The sequence below is a fragment of the Oncorhynchus gorbuscha genome, linkage group LG09 (assembly GCF_021184085.1).
Source record: "Oncorhynchus gorbuscha isolate QuinsamMale2020 ecotype Even-year linkage group LG09, OgorEven_v1.0, whole genome shotgun sequence".
In the NCBI taxonomy this organism is placed as follows: Eukaryota; Metazoa; Chordata; class Actinopteri; order Salmoniformes; family Salmonidae; genus Oncorhynchus; species Oncorhynchus gorbuscha.
This window is the reverse complement of record NC_060181.1, coordinates 81,466,887-81,486,220: the sequence shown is the minus strand read 5'-3', so window position 1 is coordinate 81,486,220 and position 19,334 is coordinate 81,466,887. Positions and strand designations below refer to the sequence as shown.

Here is a 19,334-nt window from a genome sequence, read left to right as displayed (position 1 = left end):
CACTACCTCCTATGTTAACAGGACAACACCCAATCACAAGAGACCAACATTGGGCTTCCAGAGTGGGCAGCACCCGCCCACTCTGCTGAAGATCTGCTGAATGTAATCTGCTCAAATGATCAGAAATAGAACCTATTATCATTATAAGTTCAGTTTTATATAAGCCACCCTGGAAAGGGTTCAAGTTTGCTCATATAAATATGTGTAGCCTCAGAAACAAAATTCAGGAGATTAGTCATTTGCTAATCTTAGGTACTATTAATATATTAGCAATTTCTGAGACTTAAACAGCACCTTTGATGATACAGCAGTTAGGGTTACAGGGATATAACATCTACAGAAAAGACAGGAATGACCACGGGGAGGGGTTGCTGTATATGTTCAGAGCCATATTCCTGTCAAGCTCAGAGAGGATCTTATGACAAATGAAATAGAAGTCCTGTGGTTGCAGGTTCACCTGCCTCATCTGAAGCCTCTTCTTTTAGTGTGCTGCTATAGGCCACCAAGTGCAAACAGTCAGTATCTGGAGAATATGTGTGTGATGTTAAACAATACACCCTTTGAAACGCTATTTAGCGCGCACCACCGCTAACTAAGCTAGCCGTTTCACATCCGTTACACTGGCATGTCATACTATTTCTGGCCAGACAGCATCAGATACATGGGCAAGATGTAGTAAGACAGAGGGGCGCTGTAACAGCATAACTTTAGACCGTCCCTCGCCCATACCCGGGCGCGAACCAGGGACCCTCTGCACACATCAACAACTGACACCCACGAAGCATCGTTACCCATCGCTCCACAAAAGCCGCGGCCCTTGCACAGCAAGGGGAACTACTACTTCAAGGTCTCAGAGCAAGTGAAGTCACCCTTTGAAACGCTATTTAGCGCGCACCACCGCTAACTAAGCTAGCCGTTTCACATCCGTTACACTGGCATGTCATACTATTTCTGGCCAGACAGCATCAGATACATGGGCAAGATGTAGTAAGACAGAGGGGCGCTGTTTCCCACACTCGGATGCTTTCTCTGGTGAGAGAGTTTCAGCAGAGGAAGAGGCAAATCTGTCCAGAATAAAAACCACCACCATAATATGGCACAATATGCAGACCTAAGCTTGTTGCCTGCCTTTCCGCCTTTGGGACCATAACTCCCGTTGTTAGGGCAGAGACATGAGCATCTCCTCATTATATAACATCTCTAGTTTGCGAATTGGAAAAGAAAAGTTGGCGGGTGCACAGTGCAGTTCTTTCTCATTCATTGTTTCATTTTGTGACTTGCTTGCCCTTTGATTGTTTATTTTTTTGTATCAATTCCCCATTACATATGTCACCAGTAGGCCTAGTACATATACTGTTAATCCTGTCATTTGGTTACATTCATTTCTGTTAATTACAGTCATTTACCTGGCCAGCTGTGTGCAAATGTAGGAAAGAGCCCATTTGCAATGTCTGATTCTGATTGTCCTAATTCACCACATCCACCACTAATACTGTAAACTGAGCTTCTCCATCATTTTTTCTTCGCCCTCACACATTGTAAACAAAGTATGTTTGTTTGTCTGTAAACAAAGTATGTTTGTTTGTCTGTAAACAAAGTATGTTTGTTTGTCTGTAAACAAAGTTTTAACATACATTGCAAATGATAGTTCCTCAGTTTTGAATCTTTCCAACACTCCTGGCCTCGATAATCACCAAGCCTTGGTGTGAAAGAACAAAATATCATGATCTGATGATCCCATATATCCAGTGGAAACTTCATAAAACACAACTGTCTGATGCGCTCACTGGCGCGGGAAACTCTGAGGGCCCGGGACATGCTAGTTGGTACAATGTTACAAGTTTGCTAGCGACAGATTCTGTCCGGATGGAGGTTATAGGCCTACTGCTGCATTGGCCTATAGGCTATGTATCTCTGAGTTCTATGCACACATTTCTTCAGCCACCACTGGATCACAGTGTCTCAATGTGTCCATATAGCAGAGGATCGTGCTTCAGTTGAATTTTTACTTTGAGATTTGTATTATTTTACTTCAGATTGTATGAATAACCACGTGACAATGACATTTTAAGAAAATGAAGGTTATTATTGAAATGAAACTGTTCCACAAAAATGCACATATAAAAATAATCAGAACTGTTACGCACATCGGTAGAAATTAGGGGTGAAACGATACGTTTATTCGTATTGAACCGTTCGGTACAGTGTCCACGGTGCATGGTTCGGTTCGCAGCTATACATGAATCATATATTATAGCTACGAAAAAAAAAATATATTTCATTGTAAAAAAAACATTATTGCATAAACCATAAATTAACATGGGAAAAATATCCACATGGTAATAAAGTTGTCTTTAAAATTGAAAAAATAAGGTTTGTCTCATAGCTGTATGCAGCTCCTCCGCTCATTAGTTATTTCACTCCAGTGAGAACAGAGCTGAGAGACCGTGGTAGCAGCAATTAGCTTATGAAGGAACAGAGCTGAGAGATTGTCATAGCAGCAATTAGCTTATGAAGGAACAGAGCTGAGAGACCGTCATAGCAGCAATTAGCTTATGAAGGAACAAAGCTGAGAGACCGTGGTAGCAGCAATTAGCTTATGAAGGAACAGAGCTGAGAGACCGTCATAGCAGCAATTAGCTTATGAAGGAACAGAGCTGAGAGACCGTGGTAGCAGAAATGAGCTTATGAAGGAACAGAGCTGAGAGATTGTCATAGCAGCAATTAGCTTATGAAGGAACAGAGCTGAGAGACTGTCGTAGCAGCAATTAGCTTATGAAGGAACAGAGCTGAGAGACCGTGGTAGCAGCAAATAGCTTATGAAGGAACAGAGCTGAGAGACCGTGGTAGCAGCAAATAGCTTATGAAGGAACAGAGCTGAGAGACTGTCGTAGCAGCAATTAGCTTATGAAGGAACAGAGCTGAGAGACCGTCGTAGCAGCAATTAGCTTATGAAGGAACAGAGCTGAGAGACCGTGGTAGCAGCAAATAGCTTATGAAGGAACAGAGCTGAGAGACCGTGGTAGCAGAAATTAGCTTATGAAGGAATTAGCAGTTAGTTAAATGCAAATGAGCAACATGGCGAGCCAGAACTAGAAGACACCCCAGTATCTTTCAGGTCTGCCGTCTGGGAACATTTTGGTTTCCCTGTAAACTATAAAGGGGATTGCCAACAAGTGGTGGATATAACATCTACAACATGTAGGCTCTGTTCATTGCTGATAGCCTGTTAGAGTGGTGGATATAACATCTACAACATGTAGGCTCTGTTCATTACTGATAGCCTGTTAGAGTGGTGGATATAACATCTACAACATGTAGGTTCTGTTCATTACTGATAGCCTGTTAGAGTGGTGGATATAACATCTACAACATGTAGGCTCTGTTCATTACTGATAGCCTGTTAGAGTGGTGGATATAACATCTACAACATGTAGGTTCTGTTCATTACTGATAGCCTGTTAGAGTGGTGGATATAACATCTACAACATCTAGGCTCTGTTCATTACTGATAGCCTGTTAGAGTGGTGGATAAAACCTCTACAACATGTAGGTTCTGTTCATTACTGATAGCCTGTTAGAGTGGTGGATATAACATCTACAACATGTAGGCTCTGTTCATTACTGATAGCCTGTTAGAGTGGTGGATATAACATCTACAACATGTAGGCTCTGTTCATTACTGATAGCCTGTTAGAGTGGTGGATATAACATCTACAACATGTAGGCTCTGTTCATTACTGATAGCCTGTTAGAGTGGTGGATATAACATCTACATGTAGGCTCTGTTCATTACTGATAGCCTGTTACATTTACATTTACATTTAAGTCATTTAGCAGACGCTCTTATCCAGAGCGACTTACAAATTGGAGTGGTGGATATAACATCTACAACATGTAGGTTCTGTTCATTACTGATAGCCTGTTAGAGTGGTGGATATAACATCTACAACATGTAGGTTCTGTTCATTACTGATAGCCTGTTAGAGTGGTGGATATAACATCTACAACATGTAGGTTCTGTTCATTACTGATAGCCTGTTAGAGTGGTGGATATAACATCTACAACATGTAGGCTCTGTTCATTACTGATAGCCTGTTAGAGTGGTGGATATAACATCTACAACATGTAGGCTCTGTTCATTACTGATAGCCTGTTAGAGTGGTGGATATAACATCTACAACATGTAGGTTCTGTTCATTGCTGATAGTCTGTTAGAGTGGCAATACGACTAACATGACAACTCATTTGCGCCGACATCACCTCAAAGTGCCAATTGGTGGGACTCGGCAGAAAAATGAAACAACAACCAATCGGCAACCCCTTCCCCCCCACAGCCTCCAGGCAACAATAGGTGGCTGAATCCGGCAGGGCTAAAGTAATCAACGCAGCGATATCAAAATTCCTAGCGGCAGATATGAAACCCTTCTCTGTGGTAGAGAGCAGCGCTTAACTATTCCTTCCCACACACATTTTACCCAGACATCAATACCTGCATTATACAAAAAAACTAAAGAACAACTTGAGAGCGAGTTGTCAGAAACGCGGGACGTCTAGAGCTACAGAGAGCTACCTTACTGTAGGCTCATTTCATTACACCAGACAGTTGGACGTCTAGAGCTACAGAGAGCTACCTTACTGTAGGCTCATTTCATTACACCAGCCAGTTGGACGTCTAGAGCTACAGAGAGCTACCTTACTGTAGGCTCATTTCATTACACCAGCCAGTTGGACGTCTAGAGCTACAGAGAGCTACCTTACTGTAGGCTCATTTCATTACACCAGACAGTTGGACGTCTAGAGCTACAGAGAGCTACCTTACTGTAGGCTCATTTCATTAGTGGGAGATAAAAAGCCATGTCCTTCAAACACGTCCCTTTGAGAGTCGTCACACCAGTGTAAACCTGGAGGAGGAGCTAAGAGAAGTAGTTGCAGTGTGGAAGTTGGAGAGGGATAATGTAACTATTCCTGTGACCACTGACAACTAGAAATATTGTAAATGCAGTTGCACTAGCTGTACTGGGGCCACAGAGAGGATGCTTTGCTCACGTTATTCATCTGCATCTCAAAAAGCAATGTCAGTGAATCCAATCTCTCGCCTCCTAGCAAAGATCAGGAAGGTGGTATCCTTCTGTCATAAAAGCACAACTGCTGCTCATGTTTTCAAGACATAACAGGAGATGTTGGAGCTGCCAAACCACAAACTAATCCAAGATGTCCCTACTAGATGGAATTCAAGCCATGACATGGCTGAGAGATACCTTGAGCAGAAAGTTGGTGTATTCTACACTGACTGATCAAGCTGTGAGGAAGAATGTCAAAGATACTGTGACTTTGTCTGAAAATTACATGAGACCAGCAGAGGAAGTTATCAAAGTGTTAAAACCTCTCAAAACAGTCACAACACTGATATGCACAGAGCCTTCCATCAGTTTCCATGGTCCTGCCTATGAAAACAATGATCCTGAAATCAATGGTGGCATCTGATGAAGGTGAACCCGCAGTAAGGGATGTAAAGACTGCTATCAGAGTTAACCTGGAGCCTAGATATGCTGACCCTGGTGTCCAAGACTTCTTACACAAGAGCACCGCCTTGGACCCCCGGTTCAAGTCCCTGCTGCACCTGGATGCTGCTGCTCGTCTGAGAGTCTACAATGAACTCATAGCAGAGATTGTGGCCAATATACAACAGGTTTTGTATTTATTTTGTTAATGTGACATTTATTATTTTATTAATTAGTGATTTAACAATTCATTATAAAGTAATAATTATAATTGTCATAATAGTGTCTGATATATATTTCTAACAACAAATCATATTTTTAAAACCTCTTCAGAGACAGTAATTTTCATCTAATTGAATTGTGCAGGGTCACGCCTCAGATACCACAGGAGCCAACCCCTCTCCAGAGACGGCAGACGACAGGGACTCTCCTCCAGAAAGTGGAGAAAGAACTGAATCTTTATGTTTGAAGCATGAAATGTGGCAAAAGGTTGCAAAGTTCAAGGGGGCCGAATACTTTCGCAAGGCACTGTATATTACATATTTGTTTTTAGTATGATGATGACTTTATTATTTAATTTATAAAACCTCAATGATGATAGTGACTGCCCATTACTGCTTATCACCTACTAATAAACCATCATTTATTCACATTACTTTACTTTAATCAAATATTTCAGTGATGTGTATATTTTGTTATTTTATTTGATGACTTATTATTTCATCTCATTTGTGCTCAGACAGTAGCATCCAGCCAGTGCTTCACAAAGGGTCCCCCTTCAGGCTAGTAGGCTAGCCCAGGGGTTCACAAAGGGTCCCCCTTCAGGCTAGTAGGCTAGCCCAGGGGTTCACAAAGGGTCATCCTTCAGGCTAGTAGGCTAGCCCAGGGGTTCACAAAGGGTCCCCCTTCAGGCTAGTAGGCTAGCCCAGGGGTTCACAAAGGGTCATCCTTCAGGCTAGTAGGCTAGCCCAGGGGTTCACAAAGGGTCATCCTTCAGGCTAGTAGGCTAGCCCAGGGGTTCACAAAGGGTCATCCTTCAGGCTAGTAGGCTAGCCCAGGGGTTCACAAAGGGTCATCCTTCAGGCTAGTAGGCTAGCCCAGGGGTTCACAAAGGGTCATCCTTCAGGCTAGTAGGCTAGCCCAGGGGTTCACAAAGGGTCATCCTTCAGGCTAGTAGGCTAGCCCAGGGGTTCACAAAGGGTCATCCTTCAGGCTAGTAGGCTAGCCCAGGGGTTCAAAGGGTCATCCTTCAGGCTAGTAGGCTAGCCCAGGGGTTCACAAAGGGTCATCCTTCAGGCTAGTAGGCTAGCCCAGGGGTTCACAAAGGGTCATCCTTCAGGCTAGTAGGCTAGCCCAGGGGTTCAAAGGGTCATCCTTCAGGCTAGTAGGCTAGCCCAGGGGTTCACAAAGGGTCATCCTTCAGGCTAGTAGGCTAGCCCAGGGGTTCACAAAGGGTCATCCTTCAGGCTAGTAGGCTAGCCCAGGGGTTCACAAAGGGTCATCCTTCAGGCTAGTAGGCTAGCCCAGGGGTTCACAAAGGGTCATCCTTCAGGCTAGTAGGCTAGCCCAGGGGTTCACAAAGGGTCATCCTTCAGGCTAGTAGGCTAGCCCAGGGGTTCACAAAGGGTCATCCTTCAGGCTAGTAGGCTAGCCCAGGGGTTCACAAAGGGTCATCCTTCAGGCTAGTAGGCTAGCCCAGGGGTTCACAAAGGGTCATCCTTCAGGCTAGTAGGCTAGCCCAGGGGTTCACAAAGGGTCATCCTTCAGGCTAGTAGGCTAGCCCAGGGGTTCACAAAGGGTCATCCTTCAGGCTAGTAGGCTAGCCCAGGGGTTCAAAGGGTCATCCTTCAGGCTAGTAGGCTAGCCCAGGGGTTCAAAGGGTCATCCTTCAGGCTAGTAGGCTAGCCCAGGGGTTCACAAAGGGTCATCCTTCAGGCTAGTAGGCTAGCCCAGGGGTTCACAAAGGGTCATCCTTCAGGCTAGTAGGCTAGCCCAGGGGTTCACAAAGGGTCATCCTTCAGGCTAGTAGGCTAGCCCAGGGGTTCAAAGGGTCATCCTTCAGGCTAGTAGGCTAGCCCAGGGGTTCTAAAGGGTCATCCTTCAGGCTAGTAGGCTAGCCCAGGGGTTCTCAAAGGGTCATCCTTCAGGCTAGTAGGCTAGCCCAGGGGTTCACAAAGGGTCATCCTTCAGGCTAGTAGGCTAGCCCAGGGGTTCACAAAGGGTCATCCTTCAGGCTAGTAGGCTAGCCCAGGGGTTCACAAAGGGTCATCCTTCAGGCTAGTAGGCTAGCCCAGGGGTTCACAAAGGGTCATCCTTCAGGCTAGTAGGCTAGCCCAGGGGTTCACAAAGGGTCATCCTTCAGGCTAGTAGGCTAGCCCAGGGGTTCAAAGGGTCATCCTTCAGGCTAGTAGGCTAGCCCAGGGGTTCACAAAGGGTCATCCTTCAGGCTAGTAGGCTAGCCCAGGGGTTCACAAAGGGTCATCCTTCAGGCTAGTAGGCTAGCCCAGGGGTTCACAAAGGGTCATCCTTCAGGCTAGTAGGCTAGCCCAGGGGTTCACAAAGGGTCATCCTTCAGGCTAGTAGGCTAGCCCAGGGGTTCAAAGGGTCATCCTTCAGGCTAGTAGGCTAGCCCAGGGGTTCACAAAGGGTCATCCTTCAGGCTAGTAGGCTAGCCCAGGGGTTCACAAAGGGTCATCCTTCAGGCTAGTAGGCTAGCCCAGGGGTTCACAAAGGGTCATCCTTCAGGCTAGTAGACTAGCCCAGGGGTTCAAAGGGTCATCCTTCAGGCTAGTAGGCTAGCCCAGGGGTTCAAAGGGTCATCCTTCAGGCTAGTAGGCTAGCCCAGGGGTTCACAAAGGGTCATCCTTCAGGCTAGTAGGCTAGCCCAGGGGTTCACAAAGGGTCATCCTTCAGGCTAGTAGGCTAGCCCAGGGGTTCACAAAGGGTCATCCTTCAGGCTAGTAGGCTAGTCCAGGGGTTCACAAAGGGTCATCCTTCAGGCTAGTAGGCTAGCCCAGGGGTTCACAAAGGGTCATCCTTCAGGCTAGTAGGCTAGCCCAGGGGTTCAAAGGGTCATCCTTCAGGCTAGTAGGCTAGCCCAGGGGTTCACAAAGGGTCATCCTTCAGGCTAGTAGGCTAGCCCAGGGGTTCACAAAGGGTCATCCTTCAGGCTAGTAGGCTAGCCCAGGGGTTCACAAAGGGTCATCCTTCAGGCTAGTAGGCTAGCCCAGGGGTTCAAAGGGTCATCCTTCAGGCTAGTAGGCTAGCCCAGGGGTTCACAAAGGGTCATCCTTCAGGCTAGTAGGCTAGCCCAGGGGTTCACAAAGGGTCATCCTTCAGGCTAGTAGGCTAGCCCAGGGGTTCACAAAGGGTCATCCTTCAGGCTAGTAGGCTAGCCCAGGGGTTCACAAAGGGTCATCATTCAGGCTAGTAGGCTAGTCCAGGGGTTCACAAAGGGTCATCCTTCAGGCTAGTAGGCTAGCCCAGGGGTTCACAAAGAGTCATCCTTCAGGCTAGTAGGCTAGCCCAGGGGTTAACAAAGGGTCATCCTTCAGGCTAGTAGGCTAGCCCAGGGGTTCACAAACGGTCATCCTTCAGGCTAGTAGGCTAGCCCAGGGGTTCACAAAGGGTCATCCTTCAGGCTAGTAGGCTAGCCCAGGGGTTCAAAGGGTCATCGTTCAGGCTAGTAGGCTAGTCCAGGGGTTCACAAAGGGTCATCCTTCAGGCTAGTAGGCTAGCCCAGGGGTTCACAAACGGTCATCCTTCAGGCTAGTAGGCTAGCCCAGGGGTTCACAAAGGGTCATCCTTCAGGCTAGTAGGCTAGCCCAGGGGTTCACAAAGGGTCATCCTTCAGGCTAGTAGGCTAGCCCAGGGGTTCATAAAGGGTCATCCTTCAGGCTAGTAGGCTAGCCCAGGGGTTCACAAAGGGTCATCCTTCAGGCTAGTAGGCTAGCCCAGGGGTTCACAAAGGGTCATCCTTCAGGCTAGTAGGCTAGGGGTTCACAAATTTTTTCACTCAGGCCCCCTTTCCGGCATTGGGGAACATCCTGCGCATGCGCCACATCTATTTCTATGGGCACAAGCACTGTTCACGACACAAACTGTTTACACCCCTCTTGTTGGAGGAGATGAGATTTTGCAGGTTTAAACCTTATTTCCTATTTTGTCATAGGGTGCAGACACGGGTTTTATTTTTTATAGCACATTTGTTTGCAATTCTATTCATTTTGCCATGTCTAATTGTGTATTTATGTGATATTTGAGTGACTCAAACATTTCAACAAAATCTATGGGCAAAAAGACCTAGCTAAAAAACGTTAGCTGGCATGGGCTAGATGATCTGAACATTTTAGACAAGTTATAAATAGCTCTCTAAGGTATGCAATGACTGACATGACAAGAGAAACACTGATGATGGACTTCCCAATTTGAAATTGCAACTCGTGCATTCTACTATTACAACTTTCAAGAGTTAGTTGAAAGCCGGATTGAGTTCCTTAAAAAATATATTTTTAAATCAGCATGTTGTTTGTGCAACAGTATCTTCTAAATCAAAGAGGAATATGTTAGCTACATGAAGTAGCTAAGAGAAAACTTGTAATGTAGCCAAAGCTCATAGGGTCCCCTAGGAAACACTTATCAAAACTTTAGTTCCTACCCTGTCACAATAAAGCCTCCCTGGCATTTTAATTCGTGGTGATCTCAAAAAACAATGTATTCAAAGTGCCCACTACTATAACTACTATACTATAACTATGGAATTAGAATAGTCATTATATTTCCATGATTCCAACAGTTTTGCACAAATTCGCAAGTCAAATCGCAATTGCAACATTTGGTTAAAAATAAGTCCTAGATTATTTGCCAATATCGTAAAGTAAAACGTGGCAGTTTGGAAATGACCTCAATTGAGCAGTGGTGTAAAGTACTTAAGTAAAAATACTTTCAAGTACTACTTGTCTTTTTTAGTTGGTATATGTACTCTATTTTACTATTTTTTATTTTTGACAACTTTTGCTTTTACTTCACTACATTCCTAAAGACAATATTGTACTTTTTACTCCATACATTTTCCCTGACACCTAAAAGTACTCGTTACATTTTGAATGTAACGAGTAAAAAAAACAACACTCACAAACTTTTAGTTTGCTATTTATAAGAAGCAAGAAGCATTGCCTGATGTGAACCATGCCTCGAACAAAATAGATCTCAGAAGACCTAAGATAGCAGGACAGGAAAATGGTCCAATTCACGCACTTGTCAAGAGAACATCCCTGGTTATCTAATGCCTCTGATCTGGTGGACTCACTAAACACAAATGATTTGTTTATAAATTGTCTGAGTGTTGGAGTGTGCCCCTGGCTATCTGTAAATTATGTGTTGGAGTGTGCCCCTGGCTATCTGTAAATAATGTGTTGGAGTGTGCCCCTGGCTATCTGTAAATAATGTGTTGGAGTGTGCCCCTGGCTATCTGTAAATAATGTGTTGGAGTGTGCCCCTGGCTATCTGTAAATAATGTGTTGGAGTGTGCCCCTGGATATCTGTAAATAATGTGTTGGAGTGTGCCCCTGGCTATCTGTAAATAATGTCTGAGTGTTGGAGTGTGCCCCTGGCTATCTGTAAATAATGTCTGAGTGTTGGAGTGTGCCCCTGGCTATCTGTAAATAATGTCTGAGTGTTGGAGTGTGCCCCTGGCTATCTGTAAATAATGTCTGAGTGTTGGAGTGTGCCCCTGGCTATCTGTAAATAATGTGTTGGAGTGTGCCCCTGGCTATCTGTAAATTATGTGTTGGAGTGTGCCCCTGGCTATCTGTAAATTATGTGTTGGAGTGTGTCCCTGGCTATCTGTAAATTATGTGTTGGAGTGTGCCCCTGGCTATCTGTAAATTATGTGTTGGAGTGTGCCCCTTGCTATCTGTACATAATGTGTTGGAGTGTGTCCCTGGCTATCTGTAAATTATGTGTTGGAGTGTGCACCTGGCTATCTGTAAATTATGTGTTGGAGTGTGCCCCTGTCTAACTGTAAATAATGTCTGATTGTTGGAGTGTGTCCGTGGCTATCTGTAAATTATGTCTGAGTGTTGGAGTGTGCCCCTGGCTATCTGTAAATAATGTGTTGGAGTGTGCCCCTGGCTATCTGTAAATCATGTGTTGGAGTGTGTCCCTGGCTATCTGTAAATTATGTGTTGGAGTGTGTCCCTGGCTATCTGTAAATTATGTGTTGGAGTGTGTCCCTGGCTATCTGTAAATTATGTGTTGGAGTGTGCCCCTGGCTATCTGTAAATTATGTGTTGGAGTGTGCCCCTGGCTATCTGTAAATTATGTGTTGGAGTGTGCCCCTGGCTATCTGTAAATTATGTGTTGGAGTGTGCCCCTGGCTATCTGTAAATTATGTGTTGGAGTGTGTCCCTGGCTATCTGTAAATTATGTGTTGGAGTGTGTCCCTGGCTATCTGTAAATAATGTGTTGGAGTGTGCCCCTGGCTATCTGTAAATTATGTGTTGGAGTGTGCCCCTGGCTATCTGTAAATAATGTGTTGGAGTGTGCCCCTGGCTATCTGTAAATAAAAACAAGAAAATGGTGCAATCTGGTTTGCTTAATAAGCTATTTGAAATGATTTCTACTTTTACTTTTGATACTTAATTACATTTTATCAATTACATTTACTTTTGATACTTACGTATATCTAAAACCAAATATTTTTAGACTTTTACTCAAGTATTATTTTACTGGGTGACTCACTTTTACTTTAGAAATGTTCTATTAATGTATCTTTACTTTTACTCAAGTATGATAATTGGGTACTTTTTCCACCACTGCAACTGAGTGCAGGGAATGCAGAAGTGATGTTTTGGTTGATGTTGAATTGAACAGTATAAAACAATCAGAATGGAGAAAGACTCATTGAAATCACTTAGAATGTACGTGTTGCCACCCTAGGATCACTCACTACTTATAAAGCAAATGTAGAACTGTTATAATTCTAAACTAAATATACTGTCAAATACCGTCAGACCGTCCAATTTTTTTATTTTAAATGCTGGAATATAACATTTTGGCCATTTCGCCCAGCCCTACTGACAGATCTACATGTAGGTCAAAGCCAATCTCCTGACTGTAATACAGGGAAAGTCTGGGAGGTGGGTAATCATTCCTCAAGAAGCTGCCCACACACACACCCTGAGTAAGAGAGTGCACACATAGTGGCACATACTTTCTGACTTAAGAACAGGGAGGAGGGCAGCCAGGTCACTCATGACTCAAGTCAGTATTCGACATCAATCCATGCCTCTGATTCCAAAAGTTGCAAGTTGGAAACCAGCGATAGAAAGCAGTTATTTTTTATTATTTCAATCTTGTCTCATCACTGCAACTCCCCAACGGGCTCGGGAGGTGAAGGTCGAGTCATGCGTCCTCTGAAACATGATCCGCCAAACCAGGCTCCTTAATTAACACCAGCCCACTTAACCCGGAACCCAGCGGCACCAATGTGTTGGAGGAAACACCGTTCAACTGACGACCGAGGTCAGCCTGCATCAAGGAGTTGCTAGAGCGTGATGAGCCAAGTAAAGCAGCCCGGCCAAACACTCCCCTAACTGGGATGACGCTGGGCCAATTGTGCACCACCTTACGGGATTCCCGATCACAGCTGGATGTGATAAAGCCTGGGACACAGCCCGGGATCAAACCCGGGTCTGCGATGCAGTGCCTTAGACCGCTGTGCCATTCAGGAGGCCCAAGAAAGCTGTTTTAAGCCTATTCCAGTCCTTATCTTAACCATTCTGAGCTAATTAGTAACCTTAGGAATTTGGAGTTAATGCCTGAACTTAACCTTAAATACTTCAAAATGTGACGTTTGAAAACGATTGGTTGATAAAAAAAAAATGTGACGTTTGAGAAACATGGATGGACGTCTAATTCTGACATGAGACTGTGAGAGCTAGCAGAGAGATGATTTTATTAATGGATATTCACCATGACTAATAATTTAGGGTCAACAGTACCGGGGTCACACCCCGTAACCCCTAACCACAACACTGCAATGGTCAGCAGTCCACTTCAGCTTTTAAACCAAACAGACATCACTGGAATTACCTAAAGAGGTACCTCTTTCGTTACAAAATATTTGAGAAGGTTAGAGAGAGTGTGCGAGGAATGGATGTTTTATCTTACACTAGGGGGACTCTAACATGGGGTTATAGGTCACTGGTCACATGGTACACAGGTGGGTTCTTACCTTCTCACAGGAAAATGCTTATAGAATGCACCTCTCTTCACACAGTATTTATTATATGTAAAGTTGCTCTAGCTAATTTAGCTTCAATATCTGCAATAAATGGGAACATCACCCAACCAAAGATGTAGCTACGTCCTGAAAGCTAATTCTATGTGGACACATCCTGAACTGCTCTCAAACTGAGCCAGTTGTCATTACCCCTTCATATTGCAATCTAAATTAAATGGGACCCTCTGCCATGAGTTATTTCTCCCTCAAAATAAGTTCCGTAGAAAATCATCCCACAGATGTCTTGGCAGGAAAGTAACATGTGAACAAATGACAAAAACAGTTCAAGCAGCTCAGTGAGAAAAAAGCCCTAGAGACAATCAAGTTGCTACCAGCTCCCACAGTCTCACGTCAGGGCAAATTCTTAAGGTTGGGCATTAACTTCAAATGGTTAAGGCAAGGGTTAAAGTTTGGAATAGGCTTAAAACAAACATCTCAAAAACAGCTTTCTATTGCTGGATTCAAACATGCAACCTTTGAAATTAGAGGCAGATACTTAAGTTCAAGCATTAACTCCAAATTCTTAAGGTTGGGCATTAACTTTGAATGGTTAAGGTAAGGTTTAAGGCTTGGGATAGGCTTAAAACAAAAATATTAAAAACAACTTATTCTAACTTGCAACCTTTGGAATCAGAGGCAGATGCTTACTGAAACCAACCTCAAGGTAACAGCGCTCACTGTTGCCCCTAGTGGCCGGTTTCCACTTCATCTCCCAACGTCCTCAGACATAGATCGAATACTGACTTGTGTCGTCGGTGACCTGGCTGCGAGTTCAGCTGACATGCCCACTGCTCCAAGAAGCAAGCAACCAGCGTTAAATGCAAATGTGCCCACAGCTGTCCCCTCGTCAACAATACTGCCCCCCCTCCTACCGCATGATGAGTTGAAAATAAAACTTACTGCGTCAACTCCCGACGCTAGGATGGCCACCGAAAAACATAGAATCAGAAACCTAAAGGGAAAGGGAGAGTGAATGAGTTAATATACATTTTACACAGACAACTGTATACCACAACACATAACAACATAATAGAGCCCGCTGAGCACTTGCCTCGGGTTCTTCAGTTGTCTCTGGTGTGTTGCCTGCATTGCCCCACTCATCCGAACTTCAAACTTAATTCCTACTGCAACTAGTGTTCTTCTCCAGGTTTAGTGGCAGCCCTAATGCATGTCGGGCAGGCCACGAACACAACTGAGACAAAAAACATACCATTTATTTGTTGAACAACAGGACATTATAACAGTATATATCGTTAATGTCGAAAAAAACAACACTCTGTTCGCCGCGCGCGTGCGTAAACGTTTTGAAACGCACAATATTGTTTTCAATATATATATATATTTTACACATGATATTCATATAAAAGTGGAGACATGGATGCGGGTTATAAATCTCCTTCAAGAGTAGTTGGGTTTGTCTGTAGGCTTTACGCATGGGATGTCTGTACCTGTAGGCTATCCAAATAGGCTATTATAACACATGGAAATGGGAAAACCACATAAGATCTCTGAACAAGTTTGTTAGTGAACGAGACAACAATTAACACAAAAAACACCTTTTCTACCTGGGATCTGTTGCGCTTGTCGGGGGAAGAGTCTAGCGTGTGAGGGTATACACGCCAGATCCCGGCGATGTAAAAGCTCAGTTGTCCCGGTCGCTCTGTCACCAATATACAGATAATGAGCAGTCTCTCTCCTAACAGTTACAGTTGAAGTGGTGCTTTGTAACAACATGGTTGTGTCCGTACATATGGGCAAGCGTGGTCGTTAACAGGGGGTGTGGTTGACGACAAAACAAGAACAAGTTGCATTGATCAGAAAGAGGCTCACAACGTCCAGGGCAAATATGCAACCCAACGCACTGCACAAGCTCTGCTGATAGTCTGTATTTCCTTTAAGAAGAAGAATACGAAGGTTCCAACAAGTGGTCTTTAGTGGACATTCGGGACAGTTGTAGGCCTGCATACATTTCCATTGTGTCCCAACGCAATAATGTTCCAGAGTTGCACCCTGGTCTTGTTGGTGGCTCTCTGCTACGCCGTATACCAGACAGAGGCGGAGGTAAGAGTCATTTTAACTAACTGTTTCACTGAACATGGTAAAAACTGTATTGTGTTACTATCTTATGTGTTCAACTTGAGAAATAGGCTACTGTATAAGTTGTGCGTTTGGAGTTTTGGAAGTTGCGCTCATGGTGTGCTCGATGCCTCTCCAAGACTCGGCATTGACAATTGACTGGGTGCGTGTGTAAAGTTCAACACATTAAATACAAGTTTGGTATCTTATTATGCATTTCTATGATGAAGAATTTTGCACAATACCTATACAATAGCTGTGAATAAAGCCCACCTGTCATGTCCAAACTGATGGTGGCAAAGTCTTAGGAATTCTCAACATTTCTCAGGTTCACATTGGACATCACTGACCACTCTCAATATATCTTCACCCAACTCTTTGAATAGTCCGTTTTCTTTACATTTTCAATGTAAAAACAAACATTTTGATTGTTTCTCCAAATATATAAAACCATATATTTTATTTAGCTTATTACTGTACATACATTAGACATTATGATACTGTGAATATAATTGCATTGGTCACTTTGATGATACATGCTGCCATTAATTATTCTGGCATCATACCTCTAGAGCAGTGCAACATGGTCAGTCAAAGTGCTTAGTGTGGCTCTGAGAATCTCGACATAGAGCATTCTGCTAGGAGCACTCTCTGTGGTTTATCTGAGTATGTTCATACAGTATACCTACTTCTGTGTCTCTGCTTTTTTGAATAGTTGTGACTAAACTCTAACATTAAATGTATTTTACTGTACAGAAACATGTGGGTAAGCTCATTTTCGTATCAGTGTACAATACCAGTCAAAAGTTTGGACACACCTACCTATTCCAGGGTTTTTTCTTAATTTGTACTATTTTCTACATTGTAGAATAATAGTGAAGACATCAAAACTATGAAATAACACATATGGAATCATGTAGTAACCCAAAAAAGTTTTTAACACAAAGAAGCCACCCTTTGCCTTGATGACAGCTTTGCACACTCTTGGCACTCTCTCAACCAGCTTCATGAGGTAGTCACCTGGAATGCATAGGTGACAGGTGTGCCTTGTTAAAAGGTAATTTGTGGAATTTCTTTCCTTCTTAATTAGTGGTCGACCCATTAATCGGCATGGCCGATTAATTAGGCCCGATTTCAAGTTTTCATAACAATCGGTAATCAGCATTTTTGGATGCCGATTATGACCGATTACATTGCATTCCATGAGGAAACTGTATGGCAGGCTGACCACAGGTTACGCGAGTGCAGCAAGGAGCCAAGGTAAGTTGCTAGCTAGCATCAATCTTCACATAATCACTAGTTAACTACACATGGTTGATGATATTACTAGGTTAACTAGCTTGTCCTGCGTTGCATATAATCAATTTCAATTCTTAGCTTACTTCACCAAACGGGGGATGATTTAACAAAAGCGCAATCGCCGAAAAAAGCACAATCGTTGTACAAATGTACCCAACCATAAACATCAATGCCTTTCTTAAAATCAATACACAGAAGTATATATTTTTAAACCTGCATATTTGGTTAAAATAAATTAATGTTAGCAGGCAGTATTACTAGGGAAATTGTGTCACTTCTCTTGCGTTCATTGCACACAGAGTCAGAGTATATGCAACACTTTGGGCCTGCCTCGTTGCAAACTAATTTGCCAGAATGTTACATAATTATGACATAAAATTGAAGGTTGTGCACTATAACAGAAATATTTAGACTTAGGGTTGCCACCCATTCGATCAAATATGGAATGATTCCGTATTTCACTGAAAGAATAAACGTTTTGTTTTCAAAATTATAGTTTCTGGATTTGACCAAATTAATGACCAAAGGCTCGTATTTCTGTGTTTATTATATTATAATTAAATCTATGATTTGATATTTGATTGAGCATTCTGACAGAGCGATGGTAGACGGCAGCAGGCTCGTAAGCATTCATTCAAACTTTACTGCGTTTGCCAGCAGCCCTTAGCAATGCTTGATTCACACGCAGTTTATGGCTTAAAGCCTATCAACTTCTGAAATTAGGCTGGCAATACTAAAGTGCCTTTTACAACATCCAATAGTCTAAGGTTTATGAAATTCAAATGGTATAGAGAGAAATAGTCGACGCGTCATAATTCCCATAATGACTACAACCTAAAACTTCTTAACTGGGAATATTGAAGAACTGGGAATATTGAAGAACTGGGAATATTGAAGAACTGGGAATATTGAAGAACTGGGAATATTGAAGAACTGGGAATATTGAAGAACTGGGAATATTGAAGAACTGGGAATATTGAACCACCACCTTTCATATGTTCTCATGTTCTGAGCAAGGAACTTAAAAGTTAGCTTTTTTACATGACACAAATTGCACTTTTACTTTCTTCTCCAACACTGTATTTTTGCATTATTTAAACCAAATTGAGCATGTTTCATTATTGGTCCTCCAATAATCTGTATCAGTATCAGCGTTGAAAAATCATAATCAGTCGACCTCTATTCTTAATGTGTTTGAGCCAATCAGTTGTGTTGTGACAAGGTAGGGGTGGTATACAGAATATAGCCTTATTTGGTGAAAGTCCATGTCCATATTATGGCAAGAACAGCTCAAAGAAGCAAAGAGAAATGACAGTTCATCATTACCTTAAGACATGAAGGTCAGTCAATGTGAAAAATGTCAACAACTGTCTTCAAGTGCAGTCGCGAAAATCCATCAAGCTCTATGGTGAAACTGGCTCTCATGAGGACCGCCACAAGAAAAGGAAGACCCTCCGCATGTATGGTTCCCACCGTGAAGCATGAAGGAGGAGGTGTGATGGTGTGGGTGTGCTTTGCTGGTGACACTGTCAGTGATTTATTTAGAATTCGAGGCATACTTAACCAGCATGGCTACCACAGCATTCTGCAGCGATATGCCATCCCATCTGGTTTTCACTTAGTGGGACTATCATTTGTTTTCCAACAGGACCATAACCCAACACACCACCAGGCTGTGTAAGGGCTATTTGACCAAGAAGGAGAGTGATGGAGTGCTGCATCAGATGACCTGGCCTCCACAATGACCCTACCTCAACCAAATTGCAATAGTTTTGGATGAGTTGGACCGCAAAGTGAAGGTAAAGCAACCAACAAGTGCTCAGCATATGTGGGAACCCCTTCAAGGTTGTTGGAAGAGCATTCCATGTGAAGCTGGTTGAGAGAATGCCAAGAGTGTGCAAAGCTGTCATCAAAGCAAAGGCTGGCTACTTTGAAGAATCACATATATTTTGATTTGTTTAACACTTTTTGGTTACTATATGATTCCATATTAATTATTTAATTGTTTTGATGTCTTCACTATTATTCTACAATGTAGAAAATAGTAAAAAATTAAGAAAAACCTTTGAGTGAGTAGGTGTGTCCAAACTTTTGACTGGTACTGTATATCTAAACTCGGCAAAAAAAGAAATGTCCTCTCACTGTCAACTGCGTTTATTTTCAGCAAACT

General features: G+C 43.2%; 3 protein-coding genes across 5 annotated transcripts in view; 1 reads left to right on the top strand and 2 right to left on the bottom strand.

Annotated features, from left to right (window-relative positions):
* The window catches only part of LOC124044145 (collagen alpha-2(IV) chain-like), a 128,441-nt gene extending 112,913 nt beyond the window's left edge, over positions 1-15,528 (bottom strand). For both annotated transcript variants that reach the window (XM_046363631.1, XM_046363632.1), the window contains exons 1-3: positions 15,355-15,528; positions 14,841-14,981; positions 14,690-14,741 (exon numbers count right to left, since the gene is read on the bottom strand). In XM_046363631.1, the coding sequence (XP_046219587.1) occupies positions 14,690-14,741; positions 14,841-14,890 (102 nt within the window). In that variant the 5' untranslated portion in view covers positions 14,891-14,981; positions 15,355-15,528. The remainder of the gene's footprint in view (positions 1-14,689; positions 14,742-14,840; positions 14,982-15,354) is intronic.
* LOC124044151 (cystathionine beta-synthase-like) overlaps positions 1-19,334 on the bottom strand; it is an 882,911-nt gene that overhangs the window by 648,065 nt on the left and 215,512 nt on the right. The gene's annotated exons all lie outside the window — the stretch shown is intronic.
* The window catches only part of LOC124044146 (collagen alpha-1(IV) chain-like), a 103,102-nt gene continuing 99,267 nt past the window's right edge, over positions 15,500-19,334 (top strand). Inside the window, exon 1 of one of the 2 annotated variants that reach the window (XM_046363633.1) lies at positions 15,500-15,850. In XM_046363633.1, the coding sequence (XP_046219589.1) occupies positions 15,782-15,850 (69 nt within the window). In that variant the 5' untranslated portion in view covers positions 15,500-15,781. The remainder of the gene's footprint in view (positions 15,851-19,334) is intronic. The other variant, XM_046363634.1, reaches the window with a different exon arrangement.